This window comes from Lagopus muta, chromosome 23, assembly GCF_023343835.1.
Source record: "Lagopus muta isolate bLagMut1 chromosome 23, bLagMut1 primary, whole genome shotgun sequence".
Classification (NCBI taxonomy): Eukaryota; Metazoa; Chordata; class Aves; order Galliformes; family Phasianidae; genus Lagopus; species Lagopus muta.
This window is the reverse complement of record NC_064455.1, coordinates 4,704,356-4,714,990: the sequence shown is the minus strand read 5'-3', so window position 1 is coordinate 4,714,990 and position 10,635 is coordinate 4,704,356. Positions and strand designations below refer to the sequence as shown.

At 45.7% G+C, this 10,635-nt stretch overlaps 1 protein-coding gene across 2 annotated transcripts in view; it reads left to right on the top strand.

Moving 5' to 3' along the window:
• Window positions 1-10,304: 10,304 nt before the first annotated feature.
• The window catches only part of ZMYM4 (zinc finger MYM-type containing 4), a 34,128-nt gene continuing 33,797 nt past the window's right edge, over window positions 10,305-10,635 (top strand). For both annotated transcript variants that reach the window (XM_048968732.1, XM_048968731.1), the window contains exon 1: window positions 10,305-10,604. Coding sequence is in view for 1 of the 2 variants with exons in the window: in XM_048968731.1 (XP_048824688.1) it covers window positions 10,563-10,604 (42 nt within the window). In the remaining variant the exon portion in view is untranslated. The remainder of the gene's footprint in view (window positions 10,605-10,635) is intronic.

The following is a 10,635-nucleotide window of genomic DNA, read 5'->3' as shown; positions in this document are numbered from 1 at the left end:
GAAACCGCCCCCTCCTCCCCACTAACCAATCCTCTGCCGCAGCGGCGAAGACCGATAGGTAGGGCGACAAATGGCGCGCCCGTGTTCCGCAAACTCTTTGATCCTATTGGTAAAGAACCTACCCTCCGCCGATTGGCTCATTTGACCGCCGACATCGGGACAGGATGATCCGTTAACCTCCTGCGTGCTGATTGGACAGTTTGACCGGCGGGAGGTCAGTTACGACGGAAGTTCAGCTTTCGATTGGCTGCCGGGGAAGTCAGTCGGGCGCGAACCCGCCCGCCCCGCCGAGCGGCTGCTGGCGCTCCGCAAGCCCGGTAGCCCGGCGGTTCGGTTCCGTTCGGTTGGGTTCGGCCCCACCAACGGGGCGGCTCCGTTGGGCCTCCCCGGCCGGTGTCACTTGTGCTCTGAGGGCGGGTTTGATGAAAAGTTTCCCATGTGTTCGTTCAAGCGCGGCAGCGCAACACAACGCCAACGTGGGAGGTCTGGGCCAGCAGCGCTTTGACCCGAGCTGCTGTGAGGAGCCTGGCAGGGGAGGGGGGTAAAGGTTTCCTTCCAACTGAGAAGAATCATCTGCAGAGGGGTTTACAAGCCCCCCTTGTAAACGAGGGGCACAGCTCTCTGCTGTCCCCTCTGCTGATAAGAAAGCAGATGTCCAAAGCATACCTTCAGGTAGATAAACAAAGAAGTTGTAGAACCCGGTGTTATGGCTGGAATATCCCATGTTCTCAGACAGAAAACAGCCCAAAGTGGCTCCCATCCACTCAATGGGGCTGGTTTCAGTGGTGGTGCACTGGCTTTGCATTTAGCATGCTAACATTAGAACAAAGTGATATTTTTAATGAGGGCTTTAACCCATCAAGGCTCACGTTGACATTACGTGTTCGGTTTTAGGTCAAACGAAACAAACTGGAAGTGAAGCCCAAGGGAAAGCCACGTGTTCTCTTTATTTGGGCAGAAACTGTGAATGTTAAATTGCATAAATTGTGACAAAATATCATCAATCTCATAAATATTTGTGAAGTACTGCACAAAGGCAGATTTCACTGCCTAACAAAATGGATTTCCCTTTGGCTTTAAAAGTTTGAAACAAAAAGTTTGCCAGAGACCCACCTTTTCCCCACGTTAGCATCTCCCCAGGCTGTACGACTTCAGCCACTTCCATCTGCAGCAGAACGAAGGCCCCGAGTTCTGTTCTAAAATGGATTCTTCCCGAGATGCCAGCCCTGCAGCGAGCAGTGAGCGCTTCCACCACGAGGTGTCTCAGAGGTTAAAGCACTGGAAGAAGCAATTTGGACTGGCTCTCACAAACAACTGGCGTGGCCTCCTGGCAGTACTTGATTATTTCTGAAGGCTTCAAAAATTATTGGGTATAAAAGAGTTGTTTTCAGCTTTGTTGCATCCTAAGTACAAGTGAACTATATTTTAGGGAGCTATTAATCTATCAGCTTTTGAAAGAAAAGAGAGTATAACTGTGGCCCCAGACCCAAACAAATCTGGACAGCTTCTTTGAAATACACAAAATAGCTTTCAGCTTCCATGCGCCCAGTAAGGTCCAGGACACGAGTGTATGTTTTTGTAATGCTGTAACTGCAATAGGAGTATTAATCCTGGGCTTGAAATCAAAGACACACAAATGTAGCTATGAGGACTTGAAATAAAAATGACCTCTGCTAGCAAGCCCCTGATTTTGTAAATATTCACTCTGGGAAGCTTGCTGTTCTAATAAAAAAACAAACACTGAGGAGGAAAGCTTGTTACCTCTCCCACCCTAAATAAACATTGTGTCTGAGACTGGAAACCTGGGACAACCAAAGCAGTCCGCAGCTGAAGACAGAAAAACACCTGCAGCAGGCTTTGGAAGGCATCTGCAGAAGGCAGGCAGACACCGAGGTCAGAAGTCATTAATGCCTCAGTAGCCAACAAGGGTAATCTTCAGTTAAGAAAAGCTGTCTGCACAAATTCAAGTAGTGTCACAGAACTAAAGATGCCCAGCAATTAAAAAAAATAATCAGGAAGGAAAAGGCAGGAGCAGACAGAGTGCTTGTGGCAGTGAGGCACTCCAAAAGTGCAGGCTGGTGGCCTTACCTTGCTGCAGGCTCTGCCAGTCAAATCTGTGGTGCTTTCTGATCAACCTGCCTGGAACAGCAGGGATTTCTGCAGAATTTCATTATTCCAGCATTCAACAGTTTCATGAATAGCAGCGTCACCTTTAAAGAATAAAAGAGGAAGTAAAATGCCTACAGCAACATCTGGTACATAAAGCTGAGAAACGATGAAAGCAGTGGCAAATAGCTGCAACGGCTCCTCAGCACAGCAGAACTCTCAGCAGCCTTCCTGTGCACTTGATGATGAGAGTTCTCCTCTCCCTCCCTCCTCTACTGTTTCCTTTCCCTGCTTGAGTACTGACTGATTATATCTCCTTTTATATCTCCTTTCCAAGAGGTTGTTCCTGTACACTACGACAAATATGCCTGTAGGCCATTTTTAAAGCCAGATGACTGTAAGTAAGGTAGGTCTACAGGAGAGATTAGTGATAGTAAAGCAAATGCAGAGAATGACTGCAGGGAAGAAGGAGTTGATTGTCTTTGCACAGTAACACCGTGATTTCTTTGGATATAAACTTGACTTATCATCAAATAAATGAAAGCTGAATCAGGTTCAAGAGTCTACGCTAAAAGTAATACAGTATCTGCAGGGAAATCTTCTGTCTGAAACAAACTAAACACCAAAAGTTCACAGTTGTGTTGGAGACTGTTCTCTCCACCTGAAAAGATCAGGATTTTCCCTTTTACATTTTCTGAATCAATTTAAATTCCTGAAATACATTGAGTAGCAAGAGTTCTGAGACCTCTATCAAAGCATTGGAGACATAAATTTGGTCTCCTGTGAAACAGACAGAGCACCATGAGAAAATGTAATAGGAAATTTCCCTTCCTTTCCCTTCCTTCTCATCTCTTACCTTTCACTCTTCTCTCCACCTTTCCTCCCATGATGGACAACACAGCTGCTGTGGGAGGTCATAGGAGTATCTCTGGTCTGTTTACCATTACTTTGCACTGCTCATCAGATCACTTCTCTACACCACTGTGCATTCCAGTGTTTGTGAGGGAGAGTTCACCTGGTGAGACTGGATGGCTGAGACCAGCACTTGGCCTGAAAAAGAATCCATGGAATCATTAAGGCCAGGAAGGAAACGTTCTACACTGCTATTATAACTGGAGAATCGTACACCTACTTATCATTCATACCATGCAGTTCCCAGTGCCACAGCCTGTGATCCCCTCATGACTTTTAACTGAATACAGTAACTTAAGAACACAGAACTCCAAGATGGGGGAAGTTCTGTGGCTTGCCCAAATTCACAGCAGGATGGGAAGAATGTCTCAAGCACTCACACAACCAGGCTCTCACCCCTTGGCTCTCTGTTTTCTCCTTACTCAGCAATAGCTGTGTTCTGCCAGTGGATGGAGTGAAGCTCGTACATACTGAGTGTGTCTGCTGAAGGCGCAGAGGAGCGTGCCAAGTCAGTCCTCCAAGAGGCTCCAAGAGCCCTCAATTTCCAATGAAGCCAATTGGAGTTAAGGATGCACACTGGCTTGCAGGAAGCAATCAGCAGAGCTATATGACAAAGCAATCAATCCGTACATTTCTTTGAGCTGTGGAGAGACAACAGATATGCATAACTAAAATTTATCCTGTCGCCATACAGCTAACAGCTTTCACTTCTTCTGTTAAGACAACAGAAGGCAATAAATATGTCACTGGAATGGAAGGTAGCTGTTAATGATAATCCCATTCCTCATTGCCATGGACAAAGACACAGGCTCAACAAAAAATACACGCAATAGCTCTGCTAAACTTCCAGCAGTTCTAAGTTGCAGCTGTGCTTAATGCTTGCCACAGTACCAGTGAGGCAGAAGAATGGTAAATCCACATGGTATTCCTTCCAACTGCCATTGCTTCCTGAAAATCATAAAGACCAAAAGAGGGAAGATTGGAAACAAACAGACAGTGGGCACTCCATAGATTATTCATGTCAATTTTCAGGAACTCTCAGTAGACAGAGATAAAGTTCATACTGTTATAACCCCAGAACAGTAGAGTAGACTTCACAGAGAACTGATTATCCAACAACCTGATGCCTATCCCAAGCAAAATTTCTGACCTTCAGCACACCCAGATTTTGCAAAAGCCCAACACTTCACTACTGAAAAAAATATTAGCTTTGGCATCTTATTGAGACAAATAATGCCCTCTCAATCTCACCACACCACAGTGCCCACCGGAGCCCGAAACAACGTCTCACTGAGCTCCTTCTAATCTCACCCTCTATTGCTCTGCGTCTCTCAGTCTCCCATTGATCAAAGCAGCACAGGGCTGTGCTACAGGAAGAAAGCTGATAAGGAGGGGAGTTTCGACTGCTAGAAGGGAGTGAAGAGCAGATGAAAAAACAAAACTGAAGACACACAGAGAAAAAAAAAAGGTATTTCCTCTCTTGTGCCTTGACGCAAGACTGTGTTAGGAATGTGGTGTAAACTCCAGCTTCTGTGAACTGGGTTGTCATTGTAAAACCTTACCAATAAGGCCATTAAATTCCTGAAATACATTGAGTAGCAAGAGTTCTGAGACCTCTATCAAAGTATCAGAGACATAAATTTGGTCTCCTGTGAAACAGACAGTCAGAGCACCATGAGAAAATGTAATAGGAAATTTCTCTTCCTTTCCCTTCCTTCTCATCTCTTACCTTGGCAGAAGCAGAAGCAAGGTCTGAATGTAGTTGGAAAGCAGTCAATGACCACGTAAGAATACTTACTGCAACAAATAGGAAGTTTTTGCTTGCTCTCTCTGCTATGGACTGAGTGCATCAATGCCCAGGAGGACGTAAGGACCCCGGTCCTCTCTGAGTTTTGTACTTTTTGCCATAGGCTTTTTCACCCAGTGCAAAAAATAAGCTTCAAAATGCACTGCAAGAAATAGTGACTTTTGGATGGCGTACTCTACAGAGTAAAAAAGACTGAGTCACTGGCACAGCGTAGCATCAGCTGTTTATAATACATAAATAGCTGTACAAGTCTAGATACCAGATTTGCACATGCTGGTCACTATCTATTTAAATATTTCATGACATATGCAATTAAGCTCCTCCATCACTGCTGACTGACTGTAGAAATCCATGCGTTTAGCACTATCTGTGCTCTTGGTGCACTTTTGCATGCTGTGCATTTCCCAGGGTTGCACTGTGACAATGACTGAAACCCATTCCCTTTCTATTTACAACCAGATTCACTTAGCAGACTTGAGAACGGACATATTTGGTCTGTGAAAACAAAGGTCTGTATTATACAGACTTAAAAAAAGAAGATGGAGAATGGGTTGGTAATTATTGTAATTGGAATAAAAACATGATTGCACTGAACTTAAATTCTGGGCCAAATTTCATACACACCCACAAATCCATTCAAATAGAAATCAACTTCATAATTAATACTGCATCATTCCCATTACCAAAAAAAAAAAAAAAAAAAAGAAGCCAGTATTAATTATTGATGGTGCTTGCATTTCCGCCGAGCTGTTTGCTCCTTTTCACCCTCCAGTTCACTGAGTGCTTTGGATCACACAGCACAGACAAATCAAATCCCTCAGAAATGTGTAAGAGAATACTCCATTCTCCTCCTGCATGCAGGAAGACTCTGCCACTGCATGTCCTTATCAAGCAAAATACAGAGGGACATTTGTTTGCACGAGCAGAGCTAGAATATTCTCTTTAGAGTTCAGCTTCCTTCTTTCATCCCACCCACCATCAGACACTTCCTGACATTTCTCCTGCAGGCAGAGTAAGGCAACTGCTTCTTTTTTTTTTTTCCCTCCTGCAACGGCTGTTCCTCCAGTAATCTGTGGGTGGTGGGGGAAGGGGATGTTATCTCCACAGCAAACACAGCCAAGCAAAGCAAGTCTGGGACGTGAGGGGGAGTTTCGGGATGAAAATAGGCCTCTGCCACCCCTCCTGCGTTTGTGTATCTGTGACTAAGCAAGCTGAACGTGTTGCTTTTTAAAGCTTGGCTTCTCTCTTTCCTTCATCTTGGTCGGTTCCAAGCCTCCTGGTGGCCTTTGTTCCTCATGCCCTGGGGACCCGTGCAGGCCCCTGATGTCACCATGTGCCCTGGTGCTGCAGGACAAACCTACAGCCCTGCCCCCCCACTCAGCTCAGGCACTGAGAGGAGCCTCTGCTAACCATTTCATTCCCTCTGAACCATTCTCTGGTTTTGCTTAGGTCATGACAGCCCTGCCTTGGAAGCTGCTGGTGTCTGCAGCGGAGCTTTTGGCAGTTCTGCTCATCTATTGGACAGAGAAGATTGCTGGCAGCTCATCTCTGGAGCTGTCACTGCTGCTGTGCCAGTGGGTACCTCCAGGTTCAGGGGACCGGTGGGCAGATTGCAGCACACAGCTGCCAGGTCCTGGTTCTTGCACTCACAGCAACCTCTTAATCTTGCTTCCCAGCATCATCTCTTCTGAGATATTGGTTGAGAATTAGCAATTTAGGAAAGTTGTTGCTCCCATCAGTGCTGCCTAGAGCATCTGTTAGCACATGAAGCTGAGTTGGCCTCTCATCACATCCCATTTCATTCCCCCACAACGCCATGGACAAAGAAGGACTCAAGGTACCATGGTACAAACTCCAAAGCCTCCTTCCCTTCAAGTCTCACGTTCCCTCAGCTCTCCAAGTTCTGTTTCCTCAGTCTTCTAGACACTGCTGTCCCTGTCCCACAGCCTCAATGCTGTGCTCAAGCAATCGGCTGCTACTCTGGAAGTCAGGATGACACAACTCTGCCAATATCAGACTCCCATACTCTTATTGCACGTTCTACATTGGTTTTTGAGTCTATCCACTGACCCAAATGTAGCTATGATAGATGCAACGGTCCCTTACAAAGCCTGTCCTATTAGGATGCTCACTGAGCTCACTGAAAAGGAATTCAGATTATTCAGTTAATTTGTGCTCAGCCAAACCATGAGGCAGCAGCACTCCCTGCACTTACAATCCCCTGAATAGAACCTGTGCTGGAATGGAGGAAGGAGTGCATGGATCTCAATATGTAGGGCTGGCTGGTTTTCTGGGAGATCTCTATTCAGCTGTGCATGCCTGTGGGTATGGCAAAGATCACTCATCCAGTTCATTGAACTGCAGCCTGCATGTGAAAGGAGCTTCGTGGTTTCTTTTTAAAATGTCCCTGTTCTAAAGACAAACAGTCTCACGCAGGATTGTACAGCAGATTATAATATGGACACAGCAGGGGTAAATTAAAGAGCAATTCAAACATAATACTGTGCGGAAAAATCTTATCTTTCCCCTGCTTTATCAAGGCATTTATCTAGGTCTGCTCTACACCAGTCATCACCACATTATCTACATATTCTACAGGCTCTTTTTTAGCCACATTAATACATACACAGTTCATTTAGAGTCAAAATAATGTCAGGTCTGAACAAGCTGGAAAACATGCTTGACTACTTCAAATGCCCTATTCACAGAAAGGGCAGAGATGCATCTAAGCAGCAAACATTCCAGTGATCATATAGCTTTAAATGGTCTGTGATTACTGCCATCCTCTCATGTACACACAGTATCAGCTTAAGCAAACCTTCCACCAAGCATAGATTTCAATTAGTTTTATTATGCTCCATTTTAATGACAGGATCTATTCTTAACAACATTTTTTGTTTAGTGGTCTGAAAGCATTTTCAGTTGCACAGGGAAAGCTCAAATGTTCCCATCAGCTCCACAATTCACTTATGAGAGACATTCAATGAAATCAAGATGCCTCCTTCTGTTGTCATGCTCTGAGCAAGCTACACAACATTTTCATTTTATAAAATACAATGGAAATGTGCAACGCAGCCCAAAGAGGTAATCACAACAGCTTTGTGAAGTCTGCTGTTACTGGTATTTGAGGTTAGCCTGAATGCCTGAGCTTTTGGAGCTGTGATTACATGAAAATAAAGGTTTAATGAAGCCAACCAACCAACCCACTCCGCCAAGAGGCGCGCTTTCAAAGCTTAAGTCTGCAACTGAAAAGGAAGTGCACCATGACTCAGAAACCAGAGGTCAGCAAGAACAAATAAATACATTTGTTACTGTTAAATTTGTAATTCATAAACTAATGTCATTTTCTAAGGTTTTTTTTTCTGACTTGAATACTTGGATTTCTCAACACTGCTGCTATGATTTAAATCATTTATAAATATTCACACTGTAAAAGGGTCCTTGCCTTTTTCTTTGTGTTTCCTGTTGTTGCAGAAAATACCTGTCACAAATACCTGCATTTTCAGCACATGTACAACATGTCTGTGCATGTCCAGAGGCCATTTACACACCACATCCACGTGTCCTGCTGTCAGCTCAGGGCTTCAGTGGACGTGTCTGCTGGAAACTCAATATGTGGCAGCCTTATATGTAGATTTTCAAGCTATTCACAAATCAAAACCAACATAAATATTAATTCATATTAAAATATTTTATTGCAACCGCATTTGGTGCCCATTAAATGGAATAAATACTTACACTTTTCACCTGCAGCTGTCAAAGGATGAAAGTAATTGTGGAACAGCTACTTGATTTCACTGTAAGCTTACAGTCTGCCTGTAATATCCTTTGTCACAAAGAATCCCAAATTCTGTAAGAAATTTAACAAAAATACACATTAACTGGAATTACTGCATATTTGAGGATGTGAAAAGCATTGTTATTACTGCATTACTAATTATTATTGTTAAACATTATCAAAATATTATTCATTAACTGTGATGCTGTCGTTGGAATGCAGCCGCTTCTAAGGAGACATCTGACAGCATTTCTGAGAGGAATCCCAACATTACGCATCGATTTCAGGCCAGATGAAGATCAGCATTTGCTAAAGATTCATTTCAATTACTGCTGAAATGCAGCTGCTGCTCAATACCCCCCGTAATTGTGCAAATCTGATAAACCTGGGCAGTGGAGATTGCTCTGTAGGACCAATTTTAATATGCTTTTAGATTATTTAAATTGTAACAAGAAAGGAACACACTGTTCTTACCAGCCCTTGTAGGTATGAGTAAGGGTTGACATTGATCACCATAAAAAAGGCAACAATTTGTATCTTATTCATAGCATCTTATTTTTTTTTAATAGGCCTATGCCTTGCTAACATTATCATGAAAATCACAGGCAACATTACCAAGCTTAAAATATTTAGGCTTTAACCTTGAAGAGTGATACCAACTTTTGCAAGTGAAATGTGACCTCTCAGGTATCTCAAGGTAAACAAGTACGCAAATCTTCACGGGATGAAATCCTCAGAGTTTGTAGAAACAGCCCTTACATCATGTTCAATTGATACCAGATGAGGAAAAATGTGGTCAGACATAAAACATTCATTCTACATTAAAAGCATGGCTGTTTTACAGTTGTACCAACCAATATGGGATTAACTAAAAAAAAGAAAAAAAAAAAGGTTTGTTCATGAGTAATAGAGCATTGGTACAACAAAAAAACAAACAAAAAAACCCACAGATTTTTAGGCTGTTCCAATAAAGTGAGAAAACTGAATGTCCTGGAAATGCTCCATGAGGTCTTCAAAACCACTCCACAGTGGATTCAACACAGGAAGGAAGTGCTTCCAAGCTCCACAGTCTGACATGAATCACAGAATCAATGAATGGCCAGGTTGGAAGGGACCTCAAGGATCATGAATCTCCAACCTCCCGCCACACGCAGGGCCACCAACCTCCACATTTCACAGCAGCCCAGGCTGCCCAGGGCCCCATCAACCAGGCCTTGAACACCTCCAGGGATGGACGGGGCATCACAGCACCTCTGGGCAGCTGTTCCAGTACCTCACCGCTCTCATAGCAAAGAACTTCCCCTCGACATCCAACCTCAACCTGCCCTCCCTGACATGGTGTGAGACAAAGCATGAGGCAAAGCTTGAGGTGTGAGGTGAGGTCAGCCTGAAGCACCCATCGCCATGACACAGAGGTCTGGCAGCACACCATGGGCCTCGTGGCCGCCATGGGGACAGCCGCAGCCAGCCACCACTTGACAAAACCCAAGTCAAACTTCGCAGCTCCATCCCTACACCTCCCTGGATGCGGCCAAAGAGGACCCCGGTCCTCAGCCCCACATCACCCTCCATCCTCAGCCTCCCTTGGGGGAGCCACAGAGCCAGGCCCTGAGGAGGCCGCAACGCGCCTGCGCAGAGGGGAGCCGGGAGGCGGAGCCGAGAGGTGCTGCGCAGGCGCGCGGCGCATGCGCGGTACGACCCCGCGCTGGGCTTGTCGTTGCAGCTTTAAGAGGGCTCGCGGCCTGGCGGGTACGACCCCCCCCCCGCAGCCCTGAGGAGCCGCCGGGCCCCCCGCCACCCCTCCTGCCGCGGGACGGCGCGGGGCCGGCCCCGGCACCCCCCGATCCTCCCTCGATCTCCCCCCGAGAAGCGAGAGGGAGGCTGAAAGGGAGTGACCCCCGGCCCCGCGCCCCGGGCTGGGACGGCTGAGAGAAGGAGGAGAGGGGGGGGGGGCGCAACATGGCGGAGGCCAAGGAGGAGGGGCCCGGGCACTGCGCCAGGGTGAGTGGGGGGCGTGAGGGGAGGTCAGAGG